Genomic DNA, 22,363 nt, shown 5'->3' on the forward strand with positions numbered 1-22,363 from the left:
TCCTTTAATCTCGGCTACCTTTTACTAATATACGTGTCTAATAAGGGTATTCTACTCCGTATACTATATAGCCACTTTAGTATTAGCTCGATAAGCGTCTTATAGATACTTTTCGTATACTTATCTTACCTTTTCCTTTATATAAATACTACTTAAAGCGAAGCTACTCTTAAGTTCTTTTATTATATAGTATAACGTAAAATATCGGTTTTATTTTTCCTTATTATAGCCAGGATATTTTTTAATAGCCTCTTCGATAGCTTATTAATAAATAAAGGTCTCTACGGTGGTTTTATGTAATTAATTAGCCTTATCGAGCGCCTTAATAAGGCGACCGAGCTTTAATTCTAGGCTATAATCTACTAATTCTCGATCTCGGCGAGGCGTATTAATATACCTAACCGGAAAATCCCTGGCCAGCTAGTACTATAGGACCTATAAGCCAGGCTTTTTCTTAAGGGGTGACCTTTAGGTATAGAAAATACGGTATAATAAAGATATCTTCTCTAAGCTAAGGGGGCGCGCCCCTAAGACTTAAGTATTCTACGGGTAAACCCCGTGGAATCCTCGGATCCTATATACAGGAACCCGGGTATAACCCAGGGAAGCTATAGTGTACACTAAAGGTACTTATAGTATACCCCGTGCGTGCTATGGCTTATACTATAATACGTCCGTGGTACGTCTATAGTATGCCCTAGCATTCCCGGTGGAATCTAGGGCGTATTAAATACCCCGGGCGATAAAGCCCTATATCCCGCGGGCTTTCCCCGGTAATTACGATAGCCTTACTTAAGGCGCGTGGCGGTTATACTAATAAACCGCGGTGTAGTTAGGAGATAATAGAAAAGAAAGTGAAAAGTGGTTACCGGTGGCGCCCTAATAGCGGCCGCTGGTATTACTACCGTATAAAACACCGTAGGCCCTTAGTTATAATAGACGGACGCTACGGGAAAGGAATAGGATACGCCGGGAATATCCCGGCTAGGAATTAAAAAACTAAAGAAATAAATATACGAAACCTTCCCCCTAAATTTACCGTGTGCTATAGTAAAACCTATATTTCGCCTATACCTATATTACCCACGTATACAGTTACTCTAGGACGGTGACCTTATAGTCGTTATCGTCCTTAGTAGCGGGCGTAACTTAGTCCGGGAAGCCCTAGTAGTTAAGGTCGGCCTTAAGAATAGTGGCCGCGTCCTTTATAGTTATATTATTCGTTAGTTCCTTAATATAGCCGGTATTAAGCTCGGCGAATACTAGTAGTCCCTTTATACTACGGTTATCGTATTAATATTAGATAGCGGCGTACGTAAGAACTATACGGATAGAGAGCGCTTAGTTAGCGGTAACGCGTTAGATAAGCTAATCCCTATATATAGGCGATAGCTCTAAGTTAACTCCTAAGGGAGCCAGGTATACTATCTTACCTAAACGTAGGTACTATATAACCTAGGTAAAGTCTATAGCATTCTATATAGCGTTTAAGGCGATAATATTATTAATAAAACTATATAGCTATCTAGCTACCGGAATAAGGAGTATAATACCGTGGTTACACTACTACACGATAGTTAGGGTCTATCCGCTCGCGCTTATCGAGTAGTATATAGCTTTCTCCTTCTCGTTACGAAGCTTAGCGCTATACGTCTTAACCACGTCTATAAGTATCTTATCAGAATATATAGTGCTTATGCGTTGCCGCAGGACTAGCACTAGACTTATATATAGATAGGGGGATCGTAGTCAGGTTAGACCGTTAGAGATACGACGCGTCGAGGTTAAATAAGCTAGTTAGCTTAGAAGTTAGCTTAGATCTAGTAAGCTAGTTATCTTAGGAACCAGCTTACGCCTGAACTTAGTTCTAAGGAGGCCTCTCGCCACCTACTTAGTTAGAAGACCTTAGGTAGGTATAAAGAGGGGAGTGCCTTCTATAGTTCCTAGAGTCTTAGAAGGACTCAACGAACAATCTTATCACGATACCCCCTCTTTAGTTCCTACCAGTCCCTAAGTGATCTTATATCGTTTAGCAGTCGCCTATCACTCCTCACAGTATACCTATAATATATCTTCTCCTATAAGCTTTTAACTACTATACGCTTTGCGGGTATAGGGTTAATACCGGTAAGCTTAGTAGCGGGTCTCTTAGTTATCTTAGCCGGAGTAGTAAGGCTTAGCGCTTCGCCTAGGCAAACCTAGCCTAGGAACTTAGTAACCGACGGGATATTAACCGCTTACCCTTTTACTTAGTGGGTGCTTAAGGTTATACCTTTAAGAAAGTCACGGGCTAGCTTATTACGCCTCGCGGCTTCCTTAGCGTATTCCTTAGACTTACGTTCAAACTCGTCTTCGGAGATAGTCTTACCTTAAATAGTAATAAGGTTATATATAGCCTAAGAGAGAAACGTTTACTTAAGCTAGTAGTTTACTATATATCGAGGAATAGTTATTATTCTACGGGTGCTATTATTAGTTAGGGCCACGGTAGTTCCCTAGGAGAGACTATTCTTAGCGTCCGTTACTAGGTTAATATATACCGTCGACTAAGGTCCTAAGGTAATATCTAAGGAGTCCGTGCTTAACGTCCAAGGCCTTTATAGCGTCTTAGTAAACCTTCCGGCGTAATTACGCTCGCGGGTTATAATAAACGTTTTAAACGGCTTTTCCGGCTATTCCTAGCCTATAAAGTCTTTATTAGCTTTTAGTAGGTAGTCCGGCTAAGAGAATCGGCGGACGATAGCGTATGCCTTAAAGAGGGAGACGACCTAGTAAACCTTAGGATACTCGGGGGGGATAAAGACTATATAATCGAGATCCCGCGTCTTTAGGTCGGTATAGCCGCGTTCCTCGGTATACTAGCAGAACGCCTTAATCTTCGCCTTATAACCCTGCTTCTATAGCTTAAAACGGGTACCGAGGGTAGATAATTCGGTTTTTAGACGTTTTTCACCTCCGTATAATATAATAGCACGAAAGTAGCCTTCCTTCTAAAAACCTAGGCCGATCTTCTTACTACTTTTAAAGAACTTCTCGAATAGCTTTTTATAGTCGTTATCCTTAAACGGCTATTAGTGGCTAGGGAACTTAACTACGAAATAGAATATATCGACTATACTTAAAGATAGTTACGGCGGTATAGGGAAGTACGGTGCCCGCCGTGCGGTCCCGCAGCTCCGGAGAAAAGGAAAAAGGAGTAAAAGAAGTGTATACGTTATAAAACGATAATTATATAAAAGGAAATAATAGGACGATTATAAACGATTTAGGAGCTAATAGTAAACTATATTAGCGATATAAATTAATGGCGGTGGTGGTGAATAGGAAAGGAAGGGGAATAAAAGCAGAGCGCTATAGGAGTAATAGTATTTTTTCTAGTGCCGCGTAAAGCGCTATAGTAACCGTGGTCGTTACGGCGGCTAATAGAAGGTGTATATAGGCTATAGTCCCTTTATTCTTACTATTCCCTAGTATTCCCTAGCATTTACGGTTAGTACCTAGGGCGGCGGTAACGTTTATCTTATATCGTATCGCCGGCGTGCCTTATAATACTTTAGTCTTCTAGTTCCGCCGCGTGCCGTATAGCTCTTTAACGTCTCGCGGTTCTTTATTACTTATAGTTCTTTAATATTACCCGGCTATAGCACCCTTAGAACCTCTATCCTTTTTAAGGCTATCCTTAGATTAACTAAAGTCTTTATCTAAACCTTACAGACATTAATCCGTTAATTAGCTCCTGCGCCTCTATAGCTTCTTTTAGTATCCGCTTAGTTATAAACTAACGTCCCTAAGTATCTGCCCTGGACGATATAAGCCCTACGTCCCGCGGGCGTCCTAATCGCTAGTATCGCCTAAGCCTACCTCGGCGTTTCGCCCGGGGAACGGGTCTATAGTTAGATCCACGGCGTTATCCGGATATCCGACTTATCGGTCACGGTTAAAAGCGAGTCTGCTAAAAGGAAGCCCTCCCTTTAATAGGGAGGAAAGCCGAGGAAACCTCGGGTAAACCCGATAAAGGCTAGTAGAATAAGAGGAAGCCCTCCCTCTAATAGGGAGGATAACCGAGGGGCCTTAGGTAAATCCGATAAAGACTAGGATATACCCCTAGGCCTTAGGATATATAGCCTCTCGCACGGATACTAGTTCTATACTTTTCCTTTTAGGGTTATTATGCTATTAGCCTTAGATATTCTCGGCATATTTAGCTAGTCGGATAAAGGCGAGCCGCGCTAGGAGGAAAATATTCTCTGCGAAGTATAGGTAAAGGGAAGGTTATAGTAAGGGGAGGCTAGCTCCCCTTATACTCCGCGGGAAAAGGGGAAAGAAAAAAGGGGGGGGGGGGGGATTATCGAGTAGCTCGGTGCCACGGTAAAGGGGGGGGGAAAAGGGGAAATTATCGAGTAGCTCGGTGCTACGATAAAAGGGGGGGGAATTAATACGCCCCGTGGTTCTTTACTATAGCTCGGGTTCCACGGAGGACGCTAGTATATAGGATAGTAGTCGTTATCCTACGCCTTTTAGCGATCTAGAACGGTTAGCGTCGGTGCAGGTTAGTATAATCGCCTACGCTAACTAGCGATTATTAGGAAGATTAGTATTATACTAGAGTTAGGGATTTATAATAGATGCTTATACTCGTAGTATAGGCGTTATTCCTACGCTTACCTGGCGATTATAGAATCCTTAGTATACTCTACGCCTAGACCTAGTAAAGGGGAGGCGATTAGGTTAGTGCTCTATATTTTTATCGGGACTCTAGTTCTATGGAGGACGCTAGTATATAGGATAGTATAGTCGCTATCCTACGCCTTTTAGCGATCGTTACGAACGGTTATCGTTAGCGATTATTAGGAAGGTTATCGCGGTGTTAAAGCTCGGGTTCCACGGCTAGTATAGGTTAGTATAGTCGCTATTCCTACGCTTAACGGTGGTTCCCTTTATCGCTCCACGCCTAAACCTATTAAAGGGGAGGCGTCTTCGCCTAGCGCGCCTTATATCTATTTAGTCTTAGCACACGAAGTTCACGCCTTTAAGGGCGGCTACGCCTAGTATGCCAGCGTTCGCTAGTAAACCACGTGTCTATTTAGTCTTAGTATACGTAGTTCGCGCCGGGCGGCGGTGCGCGAACCTTACCTAAAAGCTTAGTTACTACTATTTAATATACCTAACCGGTAAATCCCTAGCTAGCTAGTACTATAGGACCTATAAGCTAGGCTTTTTCTTAAGGGGTGACCTTTAGGTATAGAAAATACAGTGTAATAAAGATATCTTCTCTAAGCTAAGGGGGCGCGCCCCTAGGACTTAAGTATTCCACGGGTAAACCCCGTGGAATCCTCGGATCCTATATACAGGAACCTGGGTATAACCCAGGGAAGCTATAGTATACACTAAAGGTACTTATAGTATACCCCGTGCGTGCTATAGCTTATACTATAGTACGCCCGTGGTACGCCTATAGTACGCCCTGGCGTTCCCGGTAGAATCTAGGGCGTTTCACATATAAGCTCCTGCGTTAAGGGCACGATAGTATTATCGCCCTTACCTTAGGAATACTATTCGCGTAGTTAATCTAGGGATTTAGGTATAATATACTTAGGACGGTTATCTAGCTAATCTTTTTAGCTAGGATTAAGTAATGCCTAGACCTTTATCCCTTATATATACGACTAGATATAGAAGATTTAATCGGCCTATTACCGCGTGGATTTAAGGCGCGGGATACCGAGCGCTTTAGCCGTGATCTTAAGCTTATTCGATATAGTATCGAGTAAGGGTTTAGCGAATAAAGGTTATTATTAGGAGAGAGAGCGTAGGAGGGCTCCGTAATACTATAAAAGTATAGAAAAATAAACGTAGATAATAGATTAGCAGGAAGTTATTAGTTACTACTACTACCCGGGCTTATAACTATTAAATTAACGGGAGTATACTTATAGGGAGCGTTAATTCAGGAAATATTTAATTATATTATCTATAAAAGAGAAAGAAAAAGGGGGCGGGTATACGTGTCCTAAATATATCTGCCACCTTCTAAGCGAGGATAGTAGGGCACCTCTAAACAATAGGAGAGCACCATACCGTGGCTCACGTAATAGAATATGACAGCATTGACCAGAGACGGTGCCAGTGGCAGGACGCGTCGAAATCCATTAACGCGTCTCCCGTTTCTGTTTGCATCACGAGTCAAAGTAGGAAGGAGGCAATTACGGTCCACGAACATGCGCAAGTTTCTCGTCCGGAAAGAAAATATTAACACCATGCCTGTCACTAGAAGAGCCAGTTCCCGACACCAGGTCAACGGCGTCAAGGTGGAAGAACACGATACCGAACAAGATGTACCCGCATCGCCAGCGAACGAAACCACAACCGATAATGTCGAGGCAAATACGAAGAAGACGGCTCGGGGCGGACTGAGCGCATTCGAGCGCCGAAGACTGGAAAACATCGCCGCGAACCAGGCCCTTCTCAAAGATCTTTCGGTAACCGCGAGCAAGATACTACCCCGAGCCAAGGCCACACCTTCAGCTGCTTCGTCCGGGCGAACGCCTCGGTCTGCTGCGGCGTCGCGGAAACGTGAGGCGCCCGTTAAGCGCGAGTCCCCCATGCCCACGCGACGCAGCTCCCGCGTGGCCGGTCTTCAGGCCGATCTCGACGATGGGAAGCGCAAGCTCGACCAGGCTGTCGCGGTGGCGTCACCATCGGACAGGACGAAGAAGATGCGCATTTCGGGGGACCTGAACTTGGGAGACACTCTCGTCGAGGGGAAGAAGTGGAGTTCCGGGATGGATGGGCTGCAGGGGCTCAAAGGTCTGTCGCATGGTGCCCAGCCCGGTCTTCGCACCTTTACCGATGACGATGTCAAAAATACCACGGATGGGGATTTGAAGGCCTTGAGGTTACGTATGAATGGCCTCACGTTGTATGAGAAATGGGTTCCAAATGGTACGTTGTCTGTTCTAGGCCGTGGTCGGGCTACTCTTCCCTTTTTTCTTCGTTTATTTCTCTGCTCCTTTTCTTGTCGTATTTTCCCTCACTGACTCTTGTCCGTCACCCGACCAGATATCAAGATCACTCCGCAACGGGTGTACTCACTAGCTTTCCACCCGACCCAAGATAAGCCCGTCATTTTCGCCGGCGACAAAGAAGGCGCGGTCGGAGTCTTCGATGCTTCCCAGGAGGGCCCCGAACCTCCCGCCGATGAAGACGAGGACTGGGACCCCCCCAACCCGGTAATAGGGGCCTTCAAGCTCCACACCAAGACAGCGACATCCTTCGTCTTCTCCCCCGCGGACGCGAATGCCGTGTTCACCTCTTCCTACGATTCGACGATCCGCAAACTGGACCTGGACAAAGGCGTCTCGGTGCAAATCTTCGCCCCCGCAGACTTGAATGAGGACATGTCAATGTCAGCGATGGATATGCCGACCAATGACCCGAACATCCTCTTCTTCTCGACCCTGGATGGCTGTATCGGGAAACATGACATCCGCACCCCGTCCAGCGAGCACGAAGTGTGGTCCCTCTGCGACAACAAAATCGGGGGGTTCTCCCTCCACCCCGCTCATCCGCACCTTGTGGCCACGGCGTCGCTGGATCGGACGCTGAAGATCTGGGATTTGAGGAAGATGAGCGGCAGGGAAGGATCGCGCCACCCCGCGCTTCTCGGCGAGCATAGATCCCGCTTGTCGGTGTCGCACGCGGCATGGAGCGGGGCGGGGCACGTGGCGACGTCGTCGTACGACGACACCATCAAGATCTACGATTTTGGGAGCCGGGCCGGGGGATGGAGCCCGGGACACGAAATCGACGAGGACGAGATGGAGCCGGCGCACGTGGTGCGGCATAATAACCAGACCGGCCGCTGGGTGACGATTCTCAAGCCTAAGTGGCAGATGCGACCCCGCGACGGAATCCAGAAGTTCGTCATCGGAAATATGAACCGGTTCGTGGATGTCTTCGCCGCAGATGGGGAGCAGCTGGCGCAGCTGGACGGAGATGGCATCACAGCCGTCCCTGCGGTGGCGCAATTCCACCCGACCATGGATTGGGTGGCTGGAGGAAATAACTCTGGCAAGCTTACACTGTGGATGTAATGTGCTGGAATAGCAGCATTTTGAGGCTCCAGGCGGGACAGCGCAAGACAATATGGTGGAAAGACGACCGATGCATATGATGCACAAATACAACACACAACCATGGATACTCAGTACATATACCCGTGGAATGAGAAACCCGAGGACACGACCGGCTGCCAGGGGGGTTGGAGAAAGGCGTTACGATTCAAAGAGCCGTCTTTCGTTTGCTTCTGTGGCTTCAAGCTTAGAGATAAGCCGTATGAGAAGAAGGGATGAGAAGGCGTCGAGACGGATTCCATCAGTTGGTACATGTAATCAAGCCAATCTCTTGACGTTTACGGATAGATGAAGTATCAAAGCCGGCATCGGATTCATGGGAAGAATGGGACGGACATCTGATGACTCGACCCCTCGACCCCTCGACCCCTCGACCCCCCCTGCGAGTCTGCGACCCGGTGACCAGGAGAGATGAGAGAATGAGAGAAGACGTCGTCGATGATCGCATACAAAACATGATTCCACGGAGATCTGTGATAACCTCTTGCCGTTCAACCTAGACACTTCCGAAGAGTCCGCTTGCTTTGATGAGCCCAGCGGTTCTGCGGATTTCGTCTTCCACAGAATCACGCGGCATCCCCGTCGAGGTGTCCGGGTCGGGTTTCGGGGGTTCGCGGATCAGAAAGGGACTCCAAGACACGGCCCAAAATCCCCGCAAGGGGAGTAATGGTTTGTTTGTTGGAATATGAGGAGTCAGGGCTCGTATTTTATCCTCGACTCGAGGGAGGTGTCTGTACCTTGGTACCTTACCTGATGCGTGTCTTATCTTTCGCCGATTCACATGCTTATCAGTGGTATCAACAAGTCGTACGTCCAAAGTACAAAGTACAAAGTACCTATCCTGAGTAAGCACGGTACCTACTAGCTAGTAAGTGTAATATCCAGGATCTTCCTTCCAGGCAGTCACGACCCAGTTCAATATGACTGGTGACTGCCGAAAAGCCCGAGTACAAAACATGTACGGGACCCATTGGCCTGTCACAGCACATTTTAAGTATAGAACAAGTATATTACCAAGGCTTATTCTAATCAGTACTTTCAAACAGCGCTGCATTTGAGACATTCATATGGTACCCAAAGCATGAGTAGTGGCAGAAGTACCTGATAGAACCTAACCTTCCGACTCACTTCATCCTTGGCAGGTACCACACTTTGTACTGTCTGACATAACTGTTTCCTTGACCCGTTATCATCCATCGAGTCCCGACCCCGACCCCGGCATCATCCTCATGCCCATGCACCATCCCATCCCCCCCAAATCTCTTCTTGCCCTCTATCCATATCCAACCCTCCTCGAACTATGCCCCTACGCCCTGACACCTTCGACCTTCTATCACGTTACAAACTCTCAGGGGCTACGAAATAGGGCTTGAATCGACTGGCCTCGAGCTGCCACTATCGTGCATCAAGACCTCCACTCCCTCCAGCAGATCGGTCACCCCTTAGGAGTCAACGGCAAGGAGACCGATAGAGACTCTGCTGGACATCCTTTGCAGAAGCGACGGCAGCATCCATCCCTCACCCGCCTAGTCTACTCTCGATAGCTCATTCGTTTTGTCGAAAAATCCCGTCACGCCATCAAAAGGAGAATCTGCCGTCCGTCCCACTTCGCCAACCTACAAGACGACGCCGTACCTGCGACCGCATACCTATCTGATCATCAAACTCGTCTATCGCTTCACAGTACTAGTTTCTGGCCTCACCGACTCGTCACCCACCCTGTTACTGTCTCTCGCCCTATTCGAACCATCCTTTTTTACTCCGCTCTTCTGCCCCCCTCTGCCGAATCGTTTCTCCTCTGCCCATCCTGCGAATACCAGGCAAGTAAAGTAGTCCCTTGCGGCCGTCACTCCCGAGCTGCAGCCTGTCCGGGCCCTTGTCTTCTTGTCCCCTTGTCAGACCTCGTGCCGTCCACCGACTAACCTGTCTCACCGCAGATGCACGCACCCTCTGACGACACGGAATAGCCACTAGGCCACTCTGAACCCTCATCCTTTTTCCCTCCTCCCACCTCCCTCACCACCTTTCCCATTCGACCAGGCAGGCAAAGCACCACAAAGCCACGACAGTCGACACGACATTGCACTGCGTCGACACCGCGTTGCAGTGCCAGTACATTGCACGACGGCATACCCATCCATTCGCTCTCACCCTGCAACGCCTCTTGTTTCCACGCATCGATTCCCTCTAGGGGCTTCGAGTATCCAGACCATTCGCCACACATAACATCGTCTCGTTCGACAATCATTTGACGTTGGAAACAAGACGCAGAAGAGAAGGGAGAAAGATCGAAGAAAAAGCGAAGAAAACAAGGCCACCACCAAATGGCAGTGGGGTTGACGAACCAAAGCTTGTTATCCAAGTTCACATAAGGTTGCATCCTCCTGGTCCACATACAGAAACCTGGACACCACGTCAAAACCCACGACTTATTGTGGCTGCATCCCTTTCCTGCAGTGCTGGCTTGTTATCTGCCATCGGCCACAGTGACCTACGGATACAATTTACTTTCCCTGTCTGATAAGTAACTACCTTATCTCTTCGCCTCTCTCTCTCTCCCCCCCCCTTTTTTTTCTTCCAAGATGGCGCGCTCTGGCTCGCCCTCGCCCAAGCCACATTTCTCAGGGCGTCCTATCGCATCACCAGCGTTGGAAGAAGGTTCTAGGAGGCGTATTAGTCGAAAGCTTCAGAAAAAAAGGAAAAGCGAAACTTTCTCCACAACCATGGATCTCCCCGATCGATTGAAAGGCGGCGATAACAGCGACGAGGAGGAAGATCTTGTCCCCGCCCAAGGTCCGAACATGTTCACGCACATGAACCAAAGCATATTCGGTCTCATCGCCGCCGCCGGATCTCGTGTCAACTTCCACGATAGGTTCGAAGGCCAATCGAGCGACGAGGAGGACGATGCAGACGACGATCCGAGTCGTCTAACGGCCACTCCGCGCCATCACAGTGACCGTTCTGACCCCCTTGGCCGTCGTGATTCTCGCCACCGCTCCCGTCCCGACGACACACAACCCTCCGCCTCCAAATCTGCCATCCTTGATGCTCTGAAGCCGCATAGACGTTCCTCCATCAGTCGTTCCAAACAAAAGCTCGCCCGCACTCTGGCCGCTCTTCCTCGCTTGTCCGAGAAGATAGGCGGGCTGTCGAGGCGGTCCAGCCAACGCGAGTCCCCTTCCGACGACATGAACGAATCGTTCCATTCCGACGCCCAAATATCATCGTCCTCCGCCACCTCCAACCGTGGTGACCTCGCACCGAGGCTGGCTCCCGTCATGAGCAGGATGCTCGAGGCCCGCGCCGATGCGACATTACGCCCTAGCTTCGATCGTGACCGTCGCCCGACGGACGACGAATTAACCAGCGCTTTTGACATGGGCGCCGAACCCGGACCCAGTCCTTTGGCCGTCCGCCTTGCTCAGATTTTCGAGTTTTCTGAGCCCGAGGAGGTCATCGAAGGTTTGCTTTTTCTCCCTTCCCTTTACTGCTCAGTTGGCCCCTCTGGGCTCGAGCCATACTCATACCGCCATACTAACTCTCCGTCAAAAGAATACCCGTGTTGGCTCCTACAGACCGTCTTATTGCAAGGCTACATGTACATCACGGCGAGACACGTCTGCTTCTATGCCTACCTTCCAAAGAAGGCTGTGAGTTGTGTCCCCCTCTCCAAAGCGCTCCGGTACTATTTCGCACTCCGCACATCACATATCGCACCTCGCATCTCGTGTCTTGCGCCCCCCCCCCCCGTTCGCTTTCTTCAAAGTCAAGCTTGTCCTAACAATGAGTCTTCCTTTCCCTTCCCCCAGAACGAAGTCGTAAAGTCAGGATACCTCTCCAAAAGCGGCAAACGCAACCCGACATATAACCGCTACTGGTTCCGCCTCAAAGGAGACGTCCTCGCCTACTACCGCGAATCCTCCAACCTCTACTTTCCCAGCGGCCAGGTCGACCTACGCTACGGTATTTCCGCCAGCATCACCGACAAGGACAAGGAGGGGTTACATTTCACCGTAACTACTAGCTATCGCACTTACTACTTTCGCGCCGACAGCGCCCCGAGCGCCAAGGAATGGGTCCAGAGCCTCCAGCGCGTCATATTCCGTTCCCACAACGACGGCGACAGCGTCAAGATCTCCATGCCCATCGACAACATCATCGATATCGAGGACACTCAGATGTTGCAGTTCGCCGACACGTGTAAAATACGCGTCATCGACAATGACGAGACCTTCGCCATCGATGAGTACTTCTTCTCCTTTTTCAGTTTTGGCAAGGAGGCCATCAGCGTCCTCAGAATCCTCTTTGAAGACGCCTCGGCCCGACAGAAGAAAGATGGAACGAAGATAGAAGCCCTCGATGATGGGACACCCGGGGCAACCGCATCTGGGCAGCCGTCTGGTCAACCATCTGATCAATCTGCGGGCCGACCATCGTTATCCATGACCAAACGGCGAAGCGTCGGCCCCGGCCAGATCAGGACGGCACGGCTTCCCGAACCCGTCAAGGCGACACTGAGCCCTATGGCCTCAGCCAGTCCCAACGCGACAAGCCCTCGTCCGAGCCAGGACGCGCGGCGGGGTAGTTTCGACGCCCTTCGTGGCAGCCTCGACCTACTGAAGGGCCTTGGTCGGAGAGGGAGCGCTGACATGTCGAGCGTCACCCGCGACCGCTCTCCCCGGACTTTTAGCGGAAGCCGGTCAGTGAGCAGGCACCGCTTCGAGGACATGTCGGCGTCCGCGTCCGCGCCTATGCCGTCATCCCCAATCCCGGACAAGAACGAGTCATCCGACTCCTTTGCGAGGTCTTCCATGGAGGATCCGAGCTACTCGGCTCTCGGCGTCTCGTCGGTCGAAGACCCCTCGGCCAGTCAGATCTTACAGCGCAGCGACGTCTTCCAGAGCCCGACCATCGGTCGGCACGACTCGGCCTCTAGGCAAGATCGGCAACGCCCTCCGCTTGCAGCACAGCACAGGTCGGCGAGCACCCCGGCTCCTCCGCCGGCGCTCGCCACCCACGCCGGTCAGCACGCCGAAGCGTCCGGCGCCCCGACCCTTCAGACCATCACCCAGATCGGGACGTTCCCCCTCCAGCGCGTGGGTGCCTTTGCCGAGTACCTAAACCGGTCGAGCCGGCGGATGAGCTCCCTCATAGCTGCCGAGTCCATGGGTTACGTCGAGAAGGTCTCGGGCATGTGGAAGGGCGGACGGAAGCACTACGACGCACCGACAGAGATGAGGGAAGAAGACGAGGACCTGTACGAAGACGGCGAAGGGAACGTGCAGCAGTCGACGGAGCGCTTCCGCGCGCATTTCGCGCTGCCCGAGACGGAGAAGCTGCAGGCGACGTATTTCGGCTTCCTCTTCCGCGTCCTCCCGCTCTACGGCAAGCTGTACTTGAGCGACCGGTCGCTGTGCTACCGCAGCCTCCTGCCGGGCACGCGCACGAAGCTCATCCTCCCGCTCAAGGACGTGGAGAATGTGCACAAGGAGAAAGGCTTTCGGTTCGGCTACTCGGGTCTGTGCGTGGTCATTCGCGGCCACGAGGAGATCTTCTTCGAGTTCAGCCAGCAAGACGCGCGCGACGACTGCTTCGGCGCGCTGCTGAAGAGCATCGAGCGGTTCCGTTTCCTGGACAGCTCGGGCACCATCAGCCGCGAGGACACGCAAGACGCCGAGTTTGCGCTGGCCGAGCGGCAGGCGCTCAAGGAGGCCAGGCAGGAAGAGTTCCCCGACCACGAGATCGAGCTCCCGCGGCAGACGACGTCGGACTGCCGCGATGCGCCCACGATCCTCTACGACGACCCGAACGACTCGCTCCTCCGGTACAAGCCGCCGCGGCCGCTGCGGATCACCTGCCTGACGATCGGTTCGAGGGGTGACGTCCAACCGTACATCGCGCTGGCCAAGGGCCTGATGGCGGAAGGCCACCACGTGCGCATCGCGACGCACGCCGAGTTCCGGGGCTGGGTCGAGGGCCACGGCATCGAATTCGCCGAGGTGGACGGCGACCCGGCCGAGCTCATGCGGCTGTGCATCGAGAACGGCGTGTTCACGTGGTCGTTCCTGCGGGAAGCCAACTCGATGTTCCGTGGCTGGCTCGACAGCCTGCTGGAGTCGGCGTGGCGGGCGTGCCAGGGGTCGGATCTGCTGATCGAGAGCCCCAGCGTCATGGCGGGCATACACATCGCCGAGGCGCTCGGCATCCCGTACGTCCGGGCGTTCACCATGCCGTGGACGCGGACGCGGGCCTACCCGCACGCGTTCGTCATGGGCGAATACCGGATGGGCGGGGCCTACAACTACATGACGTACGTCATGTTCGACAACATCTTCTGGAAGGCGACGGCGGGCCAGATCAACCGGTGGCGCAACGAGACGCTCAAGCTCCGCAGCACGAGCCTGGAGAAGATGCAGCCGAACAAGGTCCCGTTCCTGTACAATTTCTCGCCGTCGGTGGTGGCGCCGCCGCTCGACTACTCGGACTGGATCCGCGTCACGGGGTACTGGTTCCTCGACGAGGGCGCCGACTACAAGCCGCCGCAGGACCTGGCCGACTTCATCGCCAAGGCGCGGGCGGACGGGAAGAAGCTGGTCTATGTCGGGTTCGGATCCATCATCGTCAACGACGTGGCCAAGATGACGCAGGAGGTGATCGACGCCGTGCTCAAGGCCGATGTGCGCTGCGTCCTCTCCAAGGGCTGGTCGGACCGGCTCGCAAAGAACGAGCGGCAGCCGCAGCCGCAGCCGCAGGACGGCCACGATAACGGCGACAGGAGCACCGACGAGGACGAAAAGGATCCAAAGTCGGGCGGAGCAGCGGCAGCCAGGCGCGAGGAGCCGGTCATACCGCCGGAGATCTTCGTGATCAAGAGCGCGCCGCACGATTGGCTGTTCCGGCAGATGGACGCGGCGGCGCACCACGGAGGAAGCGGCACGACGGGGGCGAGCTTGCGGGCGGGGATCCCGACCATCGTCCGGCCGTTCTTTGGCGACCAGTTTTTCTTCGGCAGCCGAGTGGAGGATCTCGGCGTCGGCATCTTTCTGAAGAAGTGGGGGGCCATGACGTTTGGACGTGCGCTCTGGGAGGCCACGCATAACGAACGGATGATTGTCAAGGCGAGGGTTCTCGGAGAGCAGATTCGCAAGGTATGTTGTAGTATTCGACCCCGACGTGTCATGCTAGCTTCTGGGGAAAAGATGCTTACCAAGGCTTGGGGTGTCTCAGGAAAACGGCGTGGAAACGGCGATACAATTCATCTACCGAGACCTCGAGTACGCGCACAGCATCATTCAGCGCAAGGCGGGCAAGAACAAGACGGAGGGCGAGAAGAAGGAGGCGGGAGACGGCGAGGGCGGACTCGGTGGCGGTAGCGGTGGCGACTTGTCGGAGGCCGAGGAAGAAGAGAGCTGGACATTTATCGGAGCGGACGAACCGGACCCGGAGATGGTGACGAAGAGACTTTCGGAGATGCCCTCCACGGCTGGCGGAGGTGGTGTCCCGGGGATTGGCGCGCTGGCCCTGGGGGGTCGGCCGAAGACGCTGGGACGTAGGGTGCTCAGCGGAAGTCGTGGCGGCGGCTGTGCTGGAGCGTAAAGGCGTTGGGGCTGGAAAAGACGCGATGGCCGACGAAGTTGACGACAACGTAGAAGGATGGACACACACGACTTGAACACGACTTGATTCATTCCAAGCTGGATATGGAAGAAGGGGGACCGACATATACACCTACGGGATTTACAGCATACCGCCGTGGACTTTGGGGCGAGATGATAATCATGACGACCGACAGTCTTTTTTTTTTTTTTTTTTCTCACGTCGTGGTTTGTTTGTTGCTTTGAAATGGAGTTCTGGGGGCTTGGGACATGGCGAATTTGGGGCGTCAACGGCATGCTGCCAAGAAAGATGCAATAGATTCTCCGTTGGTGGGATGGCCACGGGGGGAAGGGTTAATGAATTGTTGGAACGGAAGCGAGGTGCGTTCTTGCATGAGAGAAAGAAGTTTGCGTGAGATGGCTACGGTGGATAATTAATTAGAGACAAGAGAGACCACGGCGATGCATACAACGTACGGATGCTGAGGTGCCGATGGCAATGCGATGGCAATGCGATGCGATGGTAATGTATCATCCATGCACGTCAATGTCACGGGCAGAGTTGGCTATCAGTCGATCTTGTCTATATCTTTCAGACATGTTTTTCTCCGAGTCCCGTGTCTTGGCTGTCCATGTGTCGTTATTCTTCGTCCTGGTATGCTTTTAGACACTGCGGATAGGGGTTTCCGTCAGCAAGTCTTTATCAGCTTGATGGTTTTCAAGGTATAGGTATATACACCTATAGGTATAAAGTCATGTTGGTCTGCGTGGAGGTTCAACTTGACGGGGCTGAGTCTTGACTATGACGCCTGCCTCTGCCCTCCTCTCAGTCAAGAAAGAAGCCTGACCTGCTGTTGTCCGTTTTCCTCTTGTCCCGGCTTATTAGTCGATCATGTCACAGGACGTGGCTAGGCCTAGTGGGTAACAGCCCAAAGACGTCGTCTCGGATCCAACCCTCCGAACTTGTTGGACCCCCTGTTACTTTCTCTTGGGGCGGGATGGGCTCGGACATGCCCCCTCCATGCTCCGTCAATGTGCGTCGGGGTTCTTCCCATGTTCCATTAGGAATGTCGTTTGGACGATTCCCGAGGCCACGATCTCTCCGATGCGTCCCCCTGTCCCCCCTGTCTTCCCTATTCCAGTCTTCTTCTCAACGCAAGGACGCATCATCAGCGAAAAGGGGTCCACAGCTTCGTAAACTTCCTAGCACTTGACGTCTGTCTCCGAACATAATGTCCAAAAATCAGGTTCTCGGCCAGGTTTCCCTGATGTGGCACCTCCCTCCCTCCCCACGCCAATCTCATATACCTCATGTATCTGCCACCTCCCGGACCACTATTAATGGGTCCCGTCTCTCTGGCATACTCTTGGTACTGTCAAGACAAGAAATAAAATCCATGGCGGACGGACCGACGGAGACGGATGGCCGTACTTGCCCCTTTCTGATCGCAGGACGGACCCCTGGCCGCCCCCCTCTTTTCTTTTCTGTATTAAAATAATTCATTACCTTTGTATATATATAATGTCCAGACGTTCGATCGTCCTCCCTGATCGACAGTGCTGCAGTTTGACAATTAGGAGCCATCCCACACCTCCTATTCTTTCATCCCCCGAACCTTTGAAGAGAGTTCAAGGAGCAGATCGACCAAGATCGACATCCTCTTCACCATGCGCAGCGCAACTCTCTCCGTTCTTGCCCTGGCCGGCGCCGTGGCTGGTCAAGCTTCCTCGGGTAGCGGCCGAACCACCAGGTTGGTTCTCTTCCCCCTCTTCTGCGCCCCCGCCCTTCACACATTTGCGCCGCCCGGCGATCAGGGGAATTCGTTTGGTTGACAATGCGTGACCTGTCAGGTACTGGGACTGCTGCAAGCCCTCGTGCGCCTGGCCCGACAAGGCCGCCGTGAGCGCCCCGGCCCGCACGTGCGACAGGAACGACAACCCCCTCGGCCCCGAGGCCCGGAGCGGCTGCGACAGCAACGGAGTTGCGTTTACGTGCTCGAACAACCAGCCGTGGGCCATTAACGACAATGTCGCGTTTGGTTTCGCTGCCACTGCTATTAGCGGTGGTACCGAGGCGTCGTGGTGCTGTGCTTGTTATGCGTGAGTTTCTGGTCCCCCGCCCCCTTTTCGTTTCTTTTCTTTTCCTTTTTTTTTTTTGGTCACCTCTTTTTTGTTTCCTGGGTCTCCGAGAAATGGATTGCTAACCTTTTACGTGCGGAATCATAGTCTGCAGTTCACCTCTGGTCCTGTGGCTGGCAAGACTTTAGTCGTCCAGTCGACCAACACTGGTAATGTTCCCCCCCATCTTCACACGATTTGACCCCCGTTCAGGCGACTGACTTTTGCAATAGGCGGTGATCTCGGTCACAACCACTTTGATATCCAGATGCCCGGCGGAGGTACGAAAACATGACTCTCCCTTGTCCAAATCTCCCCATATCCCCATATCCTCACCCCAGTCCCCTTTCCTACACCTGTCCAACAGACCAAACTGACACGGGACTCCTCAGGTCTGGGCCTCTTCGACGGCTGCACGCCTCAATTCGGCTTCCAGTTCCCCGGCAACCGCTACGGCGGCACCACCAGCCGCAGCCAGTGCTCGGAGCTCCCCGCCTCCCTGCAGGAGGGCTGCTACTGGCGCTACGACTGGTTCCGGGACGCCGACAACCCAGACGTCAACTGGCGCCGCGTGCAGTGCCCGGCCCAGCTGACCAACATCTCCGGCTGCCGCCGCCAGGACGACGGCAACTACCCCGTCTTCGACGTCCCCTCGCCCTCCCCTCCTCCCACCAACCCGCCCCCTACCAACCCGCCTCCTACCAACCCGCCTCCTACCAACCCGCCTCCTTCCACGCCTCCTCCGTCGGGCAGCCCCGTGGAGGTCTGGGGACAGTGCAATTCGCAGGACTGGCCCGCCCCCCGGCCTTGCGTGTCGGGTACGAGCTGCGTTGAGCTGAACCCGTGGTACTCGCAGTGCCAGCCTTAAGAAGAAGTAGGGCTCTTGTAGTTACGGTTACGATGGAACAGGGGATGAGACTGGGTCTCTCTCCCCCATGAGGAAACGGGGGGGGGCTTCGGTTCAGATACATAGAATCTAGGGCCAGCGTCGAGCTGGACCGGTTCCTCGTGTTCTTCGTACAACGAACCCGAACCGGCGAAACGAAAAGGGTACATTGCAACCTCTTATCATTTGTATACCAGTGATCGCGGACAATGGTAGACAGGATGAACTCCATTCGCATGATCAACCTTGTAGGGCGGACTCGTGGTCGTAGCCGAAATTGAAAAGATCGCAGATGATAAAAACGTGGGAGTCCCAGCGCTCTACCGCCACGAACCGGGGGGCCATCGTTTGTATGTCGAATCAAAAGAAATAACAACGTGGAAAACAAGCAACTTATAAGGTGCGTTGTAATTACGTGATTACGCGATATCGGTGTCGGGGCAAGACTCCCGTCGCATGAAAAATGTACCACTACGCTAAAAGGGAATTCCTATATATCTTATATATAGGGCTTATTTTCGTGCTTATATTCAATATACAGATAGACAGATTACCCTCTCATATATCATACTCTCTAAGTACCTAGTATATAGCCACTTCGGATTACCTACCTTATATATCGCTTAGTCCTTTATCTACTTCTTTCCCTCAGAAACTATCTGCCAATTAGGTAGGTAGCTGCGATGATCCAAATACAGAGCTTGATAGATCGGTCCCTGAGTTACCCACCGCGAACAGTTAGGGCCAAGATTCCCTTTCCTTCTTTTCTCTTCCTCACCTCTCTCGCTCTTGCTTCCATTACTTTTCGTAATAGACTACCTCTGGAGTGTCCTCCGAGTTCTTCAGTCTCTTGTCGGCGTATGCGAGCGCCCAGTCCGCGAATTCCTCCCAGTCCAACTCGCGCATCCACTGCGCCTCGCCCAAGGCGCGTATGGCGTTCCCAACCCACGTCACACAGCTCTGCTGCGGATACTGGTGCCTCTTGGGCAGGGGCACCTCGTGCAGGAACGCCTGGACATCGTCCCTCGACTTGTCGGCCGGCACCGTCCCGACGACGACGCACCCGAGATACTTCCCACTTCGGTACGGGTTGACGCCTTGTTTGGCCTTGAACCACCAATCCAGGGTCGGGTTTTCCTGCTTCCACGTGACGGGGTCGAGCCTGTTTCTGTCTGTCGCCTCGTAGGCGTCGTGAACGTTGCCTTGCTGCACGATCAGAATTCCCCAGTGGTACGACTCGTGCTGGTAGATTTTGCGTTTGTGCGGGTCGGTTGAGATGGGATCCCGACGGTAGAAAGCCACGGCAATTTGTTTCTGCGAGGTTGAGGACATTGCAAGAGAGGATGTGATGTGGTTTCTGATGGGGTTACAGATCAAAAGACAGGGGTGTGTACTTCATCAGTGGTATTCAGGCTGAACGATCGGTCTCCGATGATGCCTTTTCTGGGCGAGGAGCTGCCCTTTTATCCTTGATCGTATGTAAGCGCCCCTGCCTACCTTAGGTACCTTATGTAAAGGCATGTCGAACGTCAGGTATCACCAACAAGACCGTGGGGGCCTTACAGTATTTCGTCGGGTTGATGCACCAATAGGATTGAGAATTAAGATCAGAAAGTACCCCGTACATGCGACTTCATGGGGGATGTTATTTTGCGCACCGACTTCGAAAGCTTTGCTGTCCAGCTTACCTCAGTCACACAGGACATATGAGAAACTGCTCAAGTAGCTGACCACTGGTCTGCCTATGATTGTGCCAATGAGCGACCCGACCTGTATATATAATGTTTGGTCGTGAGGCCGGAGACTGGGGCTGATAAATTGTGTTGCAGGACAGCTGTGACGAATCATCTGATAGGTAGATGACGTGTAAGTCATGATGGGAGAGGACATACTGAGTACCATGTTAATAGGCTTAGGTAATGACGGAGAAGCGGATACCGTAGGGTACAGGTAGGTGGTGATGCCGTGTTTCTCGGGTGTCAGGTACACGTAATTACCTATTACCTATGTAACGGACAGGAAGGAAGCTCGCTTTCTCCTTTGCTTCTGGTCCTCCCAACCCATCCGAATCGATGGGCCAATCCATCGGCACCCTGTTTCCACTCCGGTTCCGGCTTTGGCTGGGCAGAAAGCTCTACCGGCCCTTCAATTCCTCCGTGGTGAGAGTCAGCCGGCATCGCGTCATCAAGGGACCATGCGATCCCCCCGAAGTCGAGGCCATGCAATACATCGCCGAGCATACAACGATCCCGGTACCCAAGGTCTACAAAGTGCACACTACTTCGGACCACCGTATATACATCGAGATGGAGTACGTGGAGGGCGTGACCCTGGATAGCGCTTGGAGGAAAGAAGGCCGCCTCACGCCGGAGCAGAAGAAGACCATTTTCGAAGATATCAAGGACTATGTTTCCGTTCTCCGGGCGCTCCCGCCGCCCGCCGACGATCTTGTCGCGTCCGCGCTGCAAAACCCCGCCTATGACTGCCGCATCGGTTCTCGTTTCCTCGGCCCCTTTACCCATGCCGACTTTCATTCCTTGCTACGACAACGTATGCCCCTGGAGTACGTCGAGTCGTGTCTCGGGGACGAAGTGGCAAAGGTGCATACTACCGCCTCCTACCGAACCTGTTTCACGCACGGGGATCTGGTGCCGAGAAACATCATCGTGAGAGACGGACGCGTCGCTGCCCTCATCGACTGGGGCTTTGCGGGCTGGTACCCGGAGTACTGGGAGTTCACCAAGGCGCACTACGACTACTTCCCGGGGGAGGACTGGTGGGAGCATCTTCGCGAGGCGCTTCCTTGTTATGACGCCGAGCTGGCGGCGGAGCGAATCCTCTGGCAGATGGTCGCCGACCCGGGTACGCCGACCACGTACTCCCGAGAGGGGGTTGTCCGTAAAACGCCGGGCTCGAAGCCTTCGGAGACGTGGCTAGAGGCGAGAGCAGGTCGGCAACTAAAGGATCTATGGTCTGTCGCTTTGTTGTCACCACGTCACAGTAGCGGGTCGTAATCATGAGCTGTGCTCTCTCTCGATACCAGCTTTCCCTTTCTTTGCAAAACGACAAACTGCCCCCGTATGCAGTGTTGTGATTGTGAAGGCTTCAGCTTCCAGTCTTGCACTTGACTTGACGAGGTGCGGTGCCCTCGATGTCGATGATGGCTCGAGGGTTGTCTACGAAGTAGATAGATGGAGGCCTGGTATCCTCCAACCCCAGAACAGATATTCTGCCGGGCGAACAAGACAGTCTATAACTCGAGGGGAAAGAGAAGAAAAGAAAAAAAAAAAAAGAAGAAAAAAAGATAAAAAAAGGCGGTGGCCAAAAAACATACAACACCGGGTATTCGCTGGTCGTCACCGACCCAACTACTAATCCGGCCCTCACTGGCTTATCCAGGGGAGAGCGGACGGGATCCCGAGTTTTCCAGTGGGTATGGTCGTATGTGCTAAAATTCTGCCATAGAAGTTCTTATAAACCGTAAGTCCCCAGGAAAATAGCAAATAATAACCAGAAAAAAAGGGACATACAACACCGGGTATTCGCTGGTGGTCACCCACCCAACTACTAATCCAGCCCTTACTAGCTTATCTAAGGGAGAGCGGACGGGATCCCGAGTTTTCTAGTAG

General features: G+C 52.5%; 6 protein-coding genes across 6 annotated transcripts; 4 read left to right on the plus strand and 2 right to left on the minus strand.

The window, feature by feature from the left end:
* Window positions 1–6,257: 6,257 nt before the first annotated feature.
* On the plus strand, window positions 6,258–8,093 carry SODALDRAFT_278928 (WD repeat-containing protein; the record flags this gene model as incomplete). The annotated part of the gene is made up of 2 exons (XM_028608137.1): window positions 6,258–6,942; window positions 7,060–8,093. The coding sequence occupies 2 exons, from the start codon at window positions 6,258–6,260 to the stop codon at window positions 8,091–8,093; spliced, it is 1,719 nt and encodes a 572-aa protein (XP_028465605.1).
* Window positions 8,094–9,758: 1,665 nt separating this feature from the next.
* On the minus strand, window positions 9,759–10,620 carry SODALDRAFT_174694 (hypothetical protein). Its single transcript, XM_028607017.1, has 2 exons — window positions 9,836–10,620; window positions 9,759–9,797 (listed from the first exon to the last, which is right to left on the minus strand). The coding sequence occupies exon 1, from the start codon at window positions 10,525–10,527 to the stop codon at window positions 10,051–10,053; it is 477 nt and encodes a 158-aa protein (XP_028465606.1). The 5' UTR covers window positions 10,528–10,620; the 3' UTR covers window positions 9,759–9,797; window positions 9,836–10,050.
* A 235-nt stretch (window positions 10,621–10,855) lies between these two features.
* SODALDRAFT_324300 (hypothetical protein) lies at window positions 10,856–15,731 on the plus strand (the record flags this gene model as incomplete). The annotated part of the gene is made up of 4 exons (XM_028609870.1): window positions 10,856–11,597; window positions 11,688–11,785; window positions 11,945–15,283; window positions 15,363–15,731. 4 exons carry the CDS (start codon window positions 10,856–10,858, stop codon window positions 15,729–15,731), a joined length of 4,548 nt encoding a protein of 1,515 aa, XP_028465607.1.
* A 1,667-nt stretch (window positions 15,732–17,398) lies between these two features.
* Window positions 17,399–18,989, plus strand: SODALDRAFT_344699 (hypothetical protein; the record flags this gene model as incomplete). The annotated part of the gene is made up of 5 exons (XM_028613173.1): window positions 17,399–17,481; window positions 17,582–17,830; window positions 17,957–18,018; window positions 18,082–18,129; window positions 18,241–18,989. The coding sequence occupies 5 exons, from the start codon at window positions 17,399–17,401 to the stop codon at window positions 18,714–18,716; spliced, it is 918 nt and encodes a 305-aa protein (XP_028465608.1). The 3' UTR covers window positions 18,717–18,989.
* Window positions 18,990–19,228: 239 nt separating this feature from the next.
* SODALDRAFT_351032 (hypothetical protein) lies at window positions 19,229–20,480 on the minus strand. Its single transcript, XM_028613511.1, has 2 exons — window positions 20,423–20,480; window positions 19,229–20,365 (listed from the first exon to the last, which is right to left on the minus strand). Exon 2 carries the CDS (start codon window positions 20,064–20,066, stop codon window positions 19,533–19,535), a length of 534 nt encoding a protein of 177 aa, XP_028465609.1. The 5' UTR covers window positions 20,067–20,365; window positions 20,423–20,480; the 3' UTR covers window positions 19,229–19,532.
* A 262-nt stretch (window positions 20,481–20,742) lies between these two features.
* On the plus strand, window positions 20,743–22,039 carry SODALDRAFT_333559 (kinase-like protein). Its single transcript, XM_028612008.1, has one exon. The coding sequence runs from the start codon at window positions 20,807–20,809 to the stop codon at window positions 21,746–21,748; it is 942 nt and encodes a 313-aa protein (XP_028465610.1). The 5' UTR covers window positions 20,743–20,806; the 3' UTR covers window positions 21,749–22,039.
* The last annotated feature ends 324 nt before the right edge of the window (window positions 22,040–22,363 follow it).

The sequence above is a fragment of the Sodiomyces alkalinus genome, assembly GCF_003711515.1.
Source record: "Sodiomyces alkalinus F11 unplaced genomic scaffold SODALscaffold_6, whole genome shotgun sequence".
NCBI classification, from domain to species: Eukaryota; Fungi; Ascomycota; class Sordariomycetes; order Glomerellales; family Plectosphaerellaceae; genus Sodiomyces; species Sodiomyces alkalinus.